Source organism: Canis aureus, chromosome 29 (genome assembly GCF_053574225.1).
Source record: "Canis aureus isolate CA01 chromosome 29, VMU_Caureus_v.1.0, whole genome shotgun sequence".
Lineage (NCBI taxonomy): Eukaryota > Metazoa > Chordata > Mammalia > Carnivora > Canidae > Canis > Canis aureus.
Genome location: NC_135639.1, coordinates 39,285,913 through 39,300,361, shown reverse-complemented (window position 1 = coordinate 39,300,361; position 14,449 = coordinate 39,285,913). Strand labels below are relative to the sequence as shown.

The window sequence follows — 14,449 nt, the reverse complement described above, 5'->3', positions numbered from 1 at the left end:
TGTGGACCTTTAAAAATTTTTTTTTAATTCAGTTCATTATGCCAGGTTCATACCAGGCTGTTTCAATCTGGGGACTTGCATCTTTCAGATTTGGAGAATTCTTGTATTATTTCTCTGATTATTTCCTTCCCTGTTTTCTCTGCCCCTTCGTTCTGGAACTCCTTTTGGGTCAGATGTTGGAATTTCTAAACTGATCTGCATATATTACCTTATATCCTCAGATCTTCTGTCTTCTCCCTCTTATTCCCTGTTGCATACTTTTGTACTTTTTTGAGCAAGTTCTGTGACTTTTATTTTCTAACCCTTCTGTTGAATTTCTAATTTTGCTTATAATTTTTAATTCTCAAGTACTCAGCCATTAGAAATGACAAATACCCACCATTTGCTTCAACGTGGATGGAACTAGAGGGTATTATGCTGAGTTAAATACGTCAATCGGAGAAGGACAAACATTATATGTTCTCATTGATTTGGGGAATATAAATAATAGTGAAAGGGAATAGAAGGGAAGGGAGAAGAAATGAGTGGGAAATATCAGAAAGGGAGACAGAACATAAAGACTCCTAACTCTGGGAAACGAACTAGGGGTGGTGGAAGGGGAGGAGGAGGGTGGGGGGTGGGGGTGAATGGGTGACGGACACTGAGGGGGGCACTTGACGGGATGAGCACTGGGTGTTATTCTGTATGTTGGCAAATTGAACACCAATAAAAATAAATTTATTATTAAAAAAATTCTCAAGTACTTTTTTCTTTTTCATATTATCACATTTTAGCTTTATGAATGGTATATCATCTGTATATCTAAGAGGACATTGACTGACTTATTTAAAAGAGTTTTCAAAACTTGAGAAAATTGGGACACCTGGATGGCTCAGCGGTTGAGCGCCTGCCTTTGGCCCAGGGCGAGATCCTGGAGTTCCAGGATCAAGTCCCACATCGGGCTCCCTGCAGGGAGCCTGCTTCTTCCTCTGCCTGTGTCTCTACCTCTCTCTCTGTGTGTGTGCAGGGTCCTGGGATCAACTCCCATATTTGGCTCTATAGGGAGCCTGCTTTTCCCTCTGCCTGTGTCTCTGCCTCTCTCTCTCTCTGTCTCTCATGAATAAATAAAAGAACTTAAAAAAAACTTAAGAAAATTGTTTTTTATCTCTCTTAGTTGTTGTTTTGTGTGTCTTCTTTTGGTTACTTTCATTTGGAGCTCTTCTCCCAAGTTTGATTAGTAAATAAGAAAGGCCAAGAACATTTTCTGTGAAGTGGGGGAACAGAGGTTGGATTGCATTGAATTGAGTTGTGAAAGGCAAGCAAGAGAAGAACATTGTACATAGAAAGTTTTCTCATAGAGGGAAAGAGGATAGACAAATTGGAAGCATTTTCCTTTTGTTTTTAAAAATCAGAGATCCACAAAGTATTTTAAAATTCTTAATTGATGTGGAATTTAATAAATCTTAAGTAGCATCTACTGATATAAACTACTTACTCTTTGTATTTTCCTTGGAAAGCTCTTACTTAGTTGATGCGAAGGAGCCTTTGCAAAGAGAGGATGAAAGAATCAGGTAGATGGATGGTTGGTAAGTGAGGCATATGAAGAGGAAGGCAGAGAGCCCAGGTACCTTCCCAGCATTGGGGTGTCCTTTTCCTTTGAGCTACAGGATATAATTTACATAATTCATGAAAGGGTTGGGGACAGTAAGCAAGTTTTTGCAATTAGTGGCAGGAAATTGAGGAACTTTTTTTTTTTAATAGTAAATACCGTTTGAACAATAAAAGCACCTAATCTCATGGTCAAACTCTGGGCATGTCGGCTTCCTTCATACACAGATATCTCTTGCTAAGAGAGAAGTCAATTCTCCTGGTGGAAAGAAGGCATCCATTTTTTTTTGGAACAAGATACAGCCATGATTAAAAGGAAAAAATATTAATAGTCCATGTTTATTGTTCTTTTCTGTGTTCTGTAAGGATGATGGTTTCTGCCACAGTAACAGGGATAAACATATACTAAAAAAAAAAACAAAGACAGTGCTTTCCAAGTGCTGGGCAGATGCTCAGATTTATTGACAGTGGATGAGTAGTGACCTACCCAGTCTGCCATATTCGAATACGAGACTCCTGTTTGCTACATGTTCATGTTCTGAGTCTCCATTTCTGCTGGTGTGTAATAGCCATTCCATTTTGTGAGAAATATACAAACTAGAAATAGTATGACATGAAAATATTAATGAGTCTTACAATGTGTAGGATATGGAATGATGCAGTCTCCAAAGTCAGTAACTTTAGAATGAAAATCAGACATAATAAAACATTGTAAAAAAGGTAAACTGTTACCATGATGCACTATGCTGTTTTTAAAGGGAGAGCACTGTGCAAAAATATTAAAGGAGATGCTGAGAAAATTGAGAAAGAACATAATACAAGCACTATAATGCTTGAAGACAGCTGTGTCCTGAGAATGCATCTTCTACTTTATTCATGTAGGAAGATGAGGCTTGAATTCTTTGAGGCCTTCAGAAATGTACTGCCTTTCATGGTTGTATATGTTCATTGATATCCAAAATTCTGACTATTGCCAACCTATGTGGAATCACTTGAGCTTTTAATTTTAGCTGTTTAAATATTTAAACTATAAAAGTAATAGATCATCACTAAGGGTTTAAAAAATAGAGAAATGAAAAGTCATATTGCTACATCATTAAATTGCTGTTAGCGTTTTTAAAAAAGATTTATTTATTTTAGAGAGAATGTGAATGCACAGGGGTAGGGTGAAGGGGCAGAGGCAGAGGGAGAGAAAAACTGAAGCAGACTCTATGCTGAGTGTGGAGCCCAATGTGGGGCTTGATCTCAAGACCCTGAGATCACCATGAGTCAGACGCTTACAATGTGCCACTCAAGCTCCCCACTGCTTTTAGTGTTTTTAATGAGTTTCCCTCCTAGGGTTTTAGCTTGTGTATGTACCAATGTATTTGTAATTATAATGTATATATAATTTATATACTCTTTTTTTTAAAGATTTATTTATTTATTCATGAGAGATACACAGAGAGGCAGAGACCCAGGCAGAGGGAGAAACAGGCTCCCTGCAGGGAGCCCAATGTGGGTCTTGATCCTGGATCCCAGGATCACTCCCCGAGCCTAAGGCACACGCTCAATTGCTGAAGCCACCCGGGTGTCCCTATCATCTGCTTTTTATCAAATCCATGTTTTTCTTGCTTCTAATAGTATTTCTTTGATTACATAATATTCCTTTGATTGTATTAGCACCGCAATTTACTTAGCTTTCCCCCAGTTTGGGAAAATTAAGGGAACTGTGTGTTTTTCTTTGTTGTAAATAATGTTATTGTGAAAATCTTGGGACTTGTAGATTTTTTTTTGTATTTTCTCAGGCTAAGCTTCTCAGAGATAAGCTCTTCCTAGCTCTGTTGCTCAGCATTTTTCCTGATAGGTATTCTGAGTTTGTGATACTACGGAGGATCATAAGAACATAGGCCAATGTTAGGTTTCATCATATTTTTTGGTAGAAGTTTATGAAGGGAAAATATCATTCTCTGAGCTGTTGTTTTTCCCTGATTATTGAAATATTAAATGAGCAATGTCCTCATTAGTAAAGTGCTGTTTACGTCCATTTTATGTGGGGATTTTAATATTTTTGAAAAGTTACTTGTATTAAATTCTTTTCAGTTTTCTGTATCTTGCTGTTTTAATAATTATTATTACTGTTTTGTCTGTATTTCAAGAGGATTCATCTTTCTATTCTTTCTCATCATTTTTATTTGATCATCTGATTAATTCTTATGCAGAATTTTAGAATCATTTTGTAAAATAGAAAAATCTTGCTTAGACCTTGGAATTACCTTATATATATATACTTTATCGGGGAAGAACACAAATTATTGTTATAACAAACTATTATTGCTTTCGAGTTTTCAAATATACTCCAAAATTACTGAATCATTGAATCATTAAAAGTTCTTAAATAACTTTTATATCATCCATCTCTATGTCATGATTTTTGTTATGTTTATGTAAAGGAATGTTGGTAACATTATGTATTTATATACTTTTTTCTTATACTAGAATACATTACTGATTTTATACAAATGTTTATATTTTTAACTGATTCTAGTAGTTCTTAGAAAATTCCTTTGGACTTTAGCTCTTTCATTGCATTATAAACTTCTCTCTCTCTTTTAAGTAGGCTCCATGCCCAGTGTGGAGCCCAGCTCAGGACTTGAACTCATGACTCTGAGACCAAGACCTGAGCTGAGATCAAGAGTCAGACACTTAACCTACTGAGCCACCCAGGTGCCCTTATAAAGTTCTCTTTTTAAGTCTTATCCCATTAGCAGAAAAAAAAAAAAATCTAGCTGTATATTAAACAATAGAAGTGGTAATGTCCTTATTTTGCTTCTTGGTTTAATTAGTATGCCTCTAGGAGTTTTGCTGTGTGAGTGTGAAGTTAAATTTTTATTGAGATACATGTTTTTTAAAGTTAGGGATTCTTCATTGCTGTTTAAAAATTCTGTATTGATGTTGGGTTTTATCATTTGTTTATAGCACCTAATGATGTAAACTACTGATTCTGCGGGTTTTCCTTGGAAAATGGATTCTGTTCTTGTGTGTTCAGGTGTTGTGGTGTGTGCATGATTCCCAGTGCACACCATGTCTATATCTTGGGTTTCCCACAAGCATGTCAAGCTCAGTGTCCCTGGTGAGCTTCCCTTTATCCCCCACTCCTCTGTGCATCCCAGTCTTTTGAATGCACAGCCAGAAACCAGAGTATGATTTAGTCCTCTCACTAGATGTCAATCCTCCTTTTCAAATGGTCTCTCTCCTTCCTACATCACATTCACTTCTTTAAGTGTGGCTTTGATCATTCAGTGCTCTGTATTACAGCTGGTCTCCTCTCTCTTCTTACTGCTTTTTTTTTCTTTTTGAATCTGCTAGCTGCTGTACACAAGCTTCTCATTTTTTTATATGAAATGTGCTTCTGATAAAAACAGGCTTAACTTAAAGTTGTTTATTCTGAGTGCCATTTAGGATGTTATGATTCAACACTGCATAATGGAGAGGAGCAGGGTGCTGCTGGAGCCTGGCACCCTTATAGCAGGGGTGCAGGGAGGCATGCAGACCTGTGGTGACCATCCCTCAAGGAAGTTGTGACTGGCATATTTGTCTTCTCCTGGCTGCCTCTTTGTTGTCTATATTTGTCCCAAGCACCATTGTTGGAATGGAGAGAACCCTTCATTTATCTGGACCATTTGGAAAGCACATGGAACAGCTTGACTCTTGTGCCGCACTGATCATCTTTAGGATCAGGCCTTCCTACCTCTTTCCTTGTAGGGATAGCATTGTCAACCTTGCTTCCCCTCAGAGTCATGCTACTAGAGGTCCTAAATAAGTGTTGGAAGGATTTGAAGTTCTCAGTTGTGTAAATCTACAGAATGAGGTGTAGGAAGACAGAAAATAGTATTGGAAAGACAATGCAAACAAATTGCCCTTTGTAAGGCAGTGAGAGGATTCATTGCAGATGCCTGAAAATGTGGAAAATGTGCTGATGTTAAGAACCCTGACATTTGTGCACATGGACACAATCTTCTTTGGTCTTCACAATAACCCTGTGAGTAGAGTAGAGATTATTACCCTTCTGTTTTGTGGGTGAAGAAACAGAGCCTTTGAAATTCCACAATTTGTCCAACATCACACAGTATTCTAAAGTCAAGGCTTCACTTCGATTTCTGATTGCTGATTTTGTACTCTTCCTGTTATCTTTCTCAAAACCAGAAGAGTAGTAGGATAACAGTGACTGTCCCCATGTCATTTGGATAAATTACATAGGACAAGCACAAAGGAAAAACAGTTTTTATCTATCTTAATACATAATAATTATATGTATATTCTTTTTAAAAGAAGCTTTTTTGAGAAATAATTCACATTAATTACAATTACTCATTTAAAGTATATAATTCTATGGCTTTCAGTATGCTTAAGTGTTATGCAGCATGACTGTAATAAATTTTAGAACACATTTATTTCTCTAAAAAGAAACCCTTCTAGCCGTCAGCCCCCATCCCCGATCACTATCTCAGTCCTTGGTAACCAGTAATCCACTTTCTGCTTCTATAGTTTGCCTACTCTAGACATTTTATACAAATGTAATCATACAATATTTGGTCCTTTTACTTTGTATCATGCTTTCGGGTTTCATCCATGTTGTAGCAACTATATATTTCATTATATAGATAACGCATTTTATTTATCCATTCACTAATTTATGGACATTTGTGTTATTCCCACATTTTAAGGAAGATCCAGACTGTTTTCCAAAGCAGCTACGTATAGTTCCACCAGCGTTGTATGAGGGTTTCAGTTTCTCCACATCCTTGCCAACACTTACCTATGTTTAAGTATAGCAGTGATTAAAGTATATCTTATGGTTTTAGTTTGCATTCTCCTCTTAACTAGTCAGGTTGAACAACTCATTTTTCCTTTTTAAAAAATAAAAACTTTTTGTTTTAATTTCAGTATAGTCAACAAACTGTTATATTAGTTTCAGGTGTAGAGTATAGTGATTTAACACTTCCTTGTATCACCCTGCTCATCTCCACAAGTGCACTCCTTAATCCCTGTCACCTATTTGACCCATTCTCATACCTCCTTCTCCTCTAGTAATCTGTATAATTAAGAGTCTCTTGAACAACTTATTTTTCATTGGGTTGTCTCTTTATTACTGAGTTGTGACAGCCCTTTATATATTCAACACACAAATCTCTTATTGTATGCTTTGCAAAAAGATTTATTGTGTTCTATGGTTGTCTTTTCACTTTCTTGATGGTATCTGTTGTAGTACAAATGTTTTATTTTGGTTATTTTTAGTTTATTTTTTACTTGTGTGAGGTAAGGGTCTAAATTTATTCTTTGGCATGTTGAAAAGGCTTTTCTTTTTCCTTTGAATAGTCTTGGAACCCTTGTTGAAAAACCAATTGACCATAGATACATGGGTTTATTTCTGGACTCAATTCTATTCTGTTAATCTGTGTATCTGTCCTTATTTCAATTGCACACTGTCTTGATTACTATTCCTTTTTAGCAAGTTTTGAAATCGTGAAGTTGGAGTTCTCCAGCTTTGTTCTTTTTCAAGATCATTTTGATATCACAGGCCCCTTGAATTTCCATATGAATTCTAGGATCAGCTTGTCTAATTTCTGCCTAGAAGTCAGCTGGGTTTTTGATAGGGATTGCTTTATGTGTATATCAATTTTGGGAGATTTACCATCTTCACAATAGTAACTCTTTCGATCAATTGACGTGGCATTACCATTTCCATAGTTCCTTTTTTGTTGTTTTTTTAATATTTTATTTTTTAAACTAAGATCTGCATGCAATGTGGGGCTCGAACTCATGACAGTGAGACCAAGAGTTGCATACTCCACTGAGTGAGCCAGCCAGGTGTCTCTGCTTCCATACTCTTAAACACCCAGTTTGTCCATTTCTAGATATGGATTTTCATATTAGGTGTGCTGTATTTTTAGCAGTAGTGGAATTGAAGTCCTCATGCCTGGGTTGTCAGGCATAGTGCGGAGGTTTAATTGTTGCTCTTTATTGTAAATTGATATAAAATAGGTATTTGGAAATCACGCAAAGAAAATAGTATGAGTAATACCTGCTTTATGCTTTTCACATGAAAAGTGGCATGGTATATTTTGCAGTTTGTTTTTTAAGATTATCATTTTTATCCTAAATATGGCATAGGGGAGGGTTTGCTTCAGGCAGACTTTCAAATCTGGAGATAGGGGTTCATACCAGAAGAGTAACTTAAACGGCTGTAAGAAGGGGAGGTCCTTCAAAATTCCACACAATATTTAAAACCCTTTCTTACGTTTGTGTTTCTCTGGCGTAAATAGTCCTCTTCAGGCTTGTCATGATCATGTACCAATGATGTGATAATGATTATTATACTAGAATCACCAAAAGCAGCTATTGGTATAATATGTGGTAGGGGCTTTGGACATGATTAGTTTGAATAAGTAATCCACATGGACTTTGTCATTTCTAACAAAGGACTTTGAGGCATGAGTGATGAAAAAAACTGCTCACAAGTGACTTTTGTGATCTTCCAGATGGTATAAGACAACTAAGCAGTAAGTGCCTCTTGTCTTGTGTAATGTGAACATAAATATTCAGGCCATTTGTTGGACATAGTGCTCCATCCGTGTCAGCCTCATCAAAGGCTTAAGATAGAGTAGGTAATGTATAGTATGTAGACACTCATACTTAATTAATTAGTGATTATAATATCTAGACATTATATCAACTATATTTTCCTCTTTTATTGGTTATCAATGATCACCCACCTATTATAACAGTAGACTTTTATTTTTATTTATTATTTATTTAACAGTAGACTTTTAAAAACAATATTCTTTTAGTTCATTTTCTCATAGTGTTGATCCCTTCCAGTTTCTTATTCATTCTTGTTGCTTCTTGATCAGAGAATCTAGTGAAAGAAATTAATTTTGTGAGTTCTGTTGCTCGTTGGTTTGGTTAGTAACACAGTCAGAAATGAGACCAGCCACACAAACACCTACTTTTGGTTCAGAGCAGAGTTTGGGGAGAGGTGGAATAGCTGGTTGCCCTTTAGAGAGGACCTTAGGGCTGGGCGGAATAAATAGCTACTCATCAAATATGACCTCAGAGTTTCCAGGCCCTGTTGTTTACGCTCCTAGCTTATTCCACCCTCCAGTACATGGTTAATAAGTGAAAATCCCCAAATTAGAGATTCATGCTTTGGTTTATTGCTCCCATTCTTTGTTAAAGTTCTAATAGCATCAAATATTATTATATTAAACTTTCTGGATAATTCGTGTATATAATTGGTTTTATATATTCAGTTTGATAGATTGCAGTGGGGACAGGGTGGAGGGGATAGAGAACACACAATTCAATTACCAGGTACTTTGGAGGAATGCCTGGAATCACAGAATATAGCTTATTTAGAAACTCTTATTTTACCTAGGGGCAACCTTTGGAGGATCCCGGGATATCCATGATGACCCTCATCTTCCCTGGAAAATTCCTTAGAACAGGGTTAGCACATATGATCCTCTCAATAGATGCAGAGAAAGCATTTGACAAAATACAGCATCCATTTCTGATCAAAACTCTTCAGAGTGTAGGGATAGAGGGAACATTCCTCAACATCTTAAAAGCGATCTAAGAAAAGCCCACAGCAAATATCATCCTCAATGGGGAAGCATTGGGAGCCTTTCCCCCAAGATCAGGAGCAAGACAGGGATGTCCACTCTCACCACTGCTATTCAACATAGTACTAGAAGTCCTAGCCTCAGCAATCAGACAACATAAAAGACATTAAAGGCATTCAAATTGGCAAAGAAGAAGTCAAAATCTCCCTCTTCGCCGATGACAGGATACTCTACGTAGAAAACCCAAAAGACTCCACTCCAAGATTGTTAGAACTCATACAGCAATTTGGCAGTGTGGCTGGATACAAAATCAATTCCCGGATGTCAGTGGCATTTCTATATACTAACAATGAGACTGAAGAAAGAGAAATGAAGGAGTCAATCCCATTTACAATTGCACCCAAAAGCATAAGATACCTAGGAATAAACCTAACCAAGGAGGTAAAGGATCTATACCCTAAAAACTACAGACCACTTCTGAAAGAAATTGAGGAAGACACAAAGAGATGGAAAAATATTCCATGCTCATGGATTGGCAGAATTAATATTGTGAAAATGTCAATGTTACACAGGGCAATTTGCGCATTTAATGCAATCCCTATCAAAATACCATGGACTTTCTTCAGAGTTGGAACAAATTATCTTAAGATTTGTGTGGAATCAGAAAAGACCCCGAATAGCCAGGGGAATTTTAAAAAAGAAAACCATAGCTGGGGGCATCACAATGTCAGATTTCAGGTTGTCCTACAAAGCTGTGGTCATCAAGACAGCGTGGTGCTGGCACAAAAACAGACACATAGATCAATGGAACAGAATAGAGAACCCAGAAGTGGACCCTCAACTTTATGGTCAACTAATATTCGATAAAGGAGGAAAGACTATCCACTGGAAAAAAGACAGTCTCTTCAATAAATGGTGCTGGGAAAATTGGACATCCACATGCAGAAGAATGAAACTAGACCACTCTCTTGCACCACACGCAAGGATAAACTCTAAATGGATGAAAGATCTTAATGTGAGACAAGATTCCATCAAATCCTAGAGGAGAACACAGGCAACACCCTTTTTGAACTCGGCTACAGCAACTTCTTGCAAGATACATCCATGAAGGCAAAAGAAACAAAAGCAAAAATGAACTTTTGGGACTTCATGAAGATAAGAAGCTTTTGCACAGCAAAGGATACAGTCAACAAAACTAAAAGACAACCTACAGAATGGGAGAAGATATTTGCAAATGACATATCACATAAAGGGCTAGCATCCAAGACCTATACAGAACTTATTCAACTCAACAGCAAAGAAACAAACAATCCAATCATGAAATGGGCAAAAGACATGAACACAGAGGAAGACATAGACATGGCCAACACGCACATGAGAAAATGCTCCACATCACTTGCCATCAGGGAAATACAAATGAAAACCACAATGAGCTACCACCTCACACCAGTGAGAATGGGGAAAATTAACAAGGCAGGAAACAACAAATGTTGGAGAGGATGTGGAAAAAGGGGAACCCTCTTGCACTGTTGGTCAGAATGTGAACTGGTGCAGCCACTTTGGAAAACTGTGTGGAGGTTCCTCAAAGAGTTAAAAATAGACCTGCCCTACGACCCAACAATTGCACTGTTGGAGATTTACCCCAAAGATACAGATGCAATGAAACGCCGGGACACCTGCACCCTGATGTTTCTAGCAGCAATGTCCACAATAGCCAAACTGTGGAAGGAGCCTCGGTGTCCATCGAAAGATGAATGGATAAAGAAGATGTGGTCTATGTATACAATGGAATATTACTCAGCCATTAGAAACACAAATACCCACCATTTGCTCGACGTGGATGGAACTGGAGGGTATTATGCTGAGTGAAATAAGTCAATCGGAGAAGGACAAACATTATATGGTCTCATTCATTTGGGGAATATAAATAATAGTGAAAAGAATAGAGGGGAAGGGAGAAGAAATGGGTAGGAAATATCAAAGGGAGACAGAACATGGAAGACTCCTAACTCTGGAAATGAACAGGGGTGGTGGAAGGGGAGGGGGGCAGGAGATGGGGGTGACTTGGAAGCGGGCACTGAGGGGTGCACTTGATGGGATGAGCACTGGGTGTTATTCTGTATGTTGGCAAATTGAATACCAATTAAAAAATAAATTTATTATTAAAAAAAAAGAACAGGGTTAGCAAACTATAAGCTGTGAGCCAAATCTAGCTAGCCATCTATTTTTGTAAGTAAAGTTTTATTGGAATTTAACGATTCTTGTTAATTTACACACTTATTGTGCCTTCTTTCACGGGACAACAGAATTGAGTAATTTAAAAAATATATGCTCCACAGTTCCTAAAATATTTACTCCCTGGCCCTTTATAGGAAAAGTTTGCCAACAACTGGTCTAGAGTATCTAGACTTTCAGAACGTTAAGCAGAGATCATAGATACCTTAAATTTATGTGGTTTCAAGGGCAATAGTTTTAAGGCAAGATTACTACTTTTATCAGAATGAGTGCTTTTTTTCAAGGAAAAAAATTAACTTCAGAAATATTCTTAAAATAAAGGATGACACTAAAACCTAATAGCCAATGGAAAATTAACATCTGATTATACATGTAGCTGATCCACAGCCTCTTTCAGGTGTTTCTGTCTTATTACATAAGAAAAAGTGTTAAAATTTTCCCCATAAGACATTTATCTTCTATTGTTTTTGAAGATCAAGTATTTATGTCAGTCATTGTAACTGATTCAAATATGAATATAAGAATATAAATATATGAATAAATATAAAATGCTAATCTCACTGTTGGAAATTTGAAGTGTTTTATCTCAGTTATGTCTTGTCTTTTTTCTCTCAGCTTGAAGTCCATGGCCCAAAATGACTCTACCACTGGAGAGTCTCTTCAGTAAAGAAGACAACCAGACAGGAGGCTGGGATGAGCATGCCACTGCATCAGATCTCTGCTATTCCAACCCAGGATGCTACCTCTGCTAGAATCTACAGAAGTAAGACCAAAGAAAAGGAGAGGGAAGAGCAGGTATTAGGAGAATACTTTAATTTAGTTTCATTATTTTTGTTGTTTTCATTATAGATGGCCTAGAATGATAGGCTCTGACGACCAAGGTTTTCTCCAGTAATATACTAAAATACACATGGTATAAATAGTTGGGCTTGGAATTTTTCTCTGCAGGTTTCTAGGTTTTCAGATTTGGTATCAACTTATTCTGCCATGGTTATACATGATTGTTTATCTTCATTGCCTAAAATGGTATGTTTATTTATGATAAATTTCTGAGGAAAAGTTCTTTGAATTCTCAAAACATGATACAAAGGATAAATTAATTTGAATCAAGGTTTTATGAAGACCTCATACATACTAGTCTCTGTTTGCTGCAAGGGTATCATAGTTAACAGCATAGAGCCTGTCTCTGCCCTTATACGGCTCTTGATCTGGTCTGACAGTTAAAATACATTGGAATCCAACAGTAAAATTAGCAATGGAGGAATGCAGAACTACCGAATTCCAGTTCAGGAGGTCAGGAATGGCTTCCTGGAGAAAATGACCTTTATATGACCTGAAGTTAGCTAGAGAAAGGTAGAGTATCCCAATTGGAAGTAATATTATATGCTGAAAGCCCAAATTTAAAGTAATGTGAGCTTGAAGAGATTAAAACAGAATAACTGGAATATAAAGGGTAGTGGCAAGATAGGAGGTTGGAAAAGTTATAGGAGTTACCATAAGGAATTTGGGTTTATGTTTGCAGGAGAATGAATGATCAAATTTGTGTTCTTAAAGCATTTCATGCAGACTGCAGTTTGGAGAGTGAATTCAATGAGTGGTAGAGAGTCTAGTTAGAGGATTATTTAATAGCCTACCTAGGCCAAGTTTGGTAAACTTTTTCTAAAAAGGGCCAGATAATGTATGTTTTAGACTTGGTGGGCCAGATAGTCATATTTCCTCAATTCTACCATTGCAGCATGAAAATAGCCAAAGAATGAATGGTCATGACTGTGTACCAATAAATCTTTTCTTTCAAAAAAACAGGTGACAGGCCAGTTTTGGCTTATAGGCTGTAGTTTGCCAATCTCTGACCTATAAGGAAAAGGTGATAGTGACTTTGTCTAGGATAGAGTAGTGGGGATATAGAGATAATTAGCTTATTAACACACTGGGCTTGATAATTTTGTGTGGGGTGAGATAGGGAGGAGTCAGGGATGACTCCTACTTTCTCCTTGCCTTGCGATGTGCTGTGTAGACATGTGCTCAGTAGTTCTCACAGCATTCCTCTTTTGTAGTAAATCTTTACTGAAGACTCTAAAGAATCCATGTTAAATCAAAAAATGATGTCTTGTTTGAAATTGAGTCATTATAGTAGACAGGATACCACTCTTTGCCTTATTATTAAAATAATGAAAAAAAAAAAAACCCCCAAACTTATCATACCATAGCTCTTGAGGTAGATTGACTGTGGAAGATAAAAAGGTACCATATAACTTAAGAAAGGTCTCCATATTCTTAGTTTGTGTTTTCCTTTTTTCAGTTGTTTGTGTCATCAGTCTGCACCCTTTCTGTTTCTGAGCTCTTAGGAGGAGTGTGGTCAGCATTGGTTGAAAGCCTGACCAGGGGTGGTGGTGGTATAGATGGGCTTGGGATATATTATTTTCAAAATTTTAGTTTTTCCTCAATTTACTGGAGCTGAAAGAATACCCCATCTCCCCATATTATTTCAGTTTTCATTTAAGTTAATAGTCTTCATTTAAGATTCATTTAAATTAGAAACCAGAAAAAAAAAGATTCATTTAAATTAATGGTCTTTTTTTGTAACCCTTTAGCCCAAATGGATTTTTAAATACTACTACATAGAACATTTTTTAGGCTAAGGTGCTTGCCTATACCACGTTGAGGTTGCTCGGTCTCTATTCATTGCTGTGTCAAATTTGGACACCAGATAGCAGGAATTTCTTGATATGTGTATATATATTGTAATGTATGTATGTATAGACAGGATATGTATGTCTGTACATACACACATATGTGTATACACATATACATGTGTATATACATATGTACATGTATGTATACACCTATACATACATACTTACTGAATTGATCTATTTGATGGGGTTTTTAAGGTTTAAATAAGTAGCATTAATGACCATATTCATGGAATTGGGATTTTAATTGGTATTGGGAAGAGGCACCATTCTGTCCCATTTTAGTGTGGGGAATACTTTGAACCTGATGACAGTGTGATGGTTTTGGGA

At 36.8% G+C, this 14,449-nt stretch overlaps 1 protein-coding gene across 11 annotated transcripts in view; it reads left to right on the top strand.

The window, feature by feature from the left end:
• The window catches only part of MARCHF8 (membrane associated ring-CH-type finger 8), a 158,714-nt gene that overhangs the window by 52,930 nt on the left and 91,335 nt on the right, over positions 1-14,449 (top strand). For 8 of the 11 annotated variants that reach the window (XM_077878552.1, XM_077878553.1, XM_077878560.1 and 5 more), the window contains one exon: positions 12,042-12,221. In XM_077878552.1, coding sequence (XP_077734678.1) covers positions 12,120-12,221 — 102 coding nt within the window. In that variant the 5' untranslated portion in view covers positions 12,042-12,119. The remainder of the gene's footprint in view (positions 1-12,041; positions 12,222-14,449) is intronic. The other 3 variants (XM_077878556.1, XM_077878555.1, XM_077878557.1) reach the window with 1 other exon arrangement.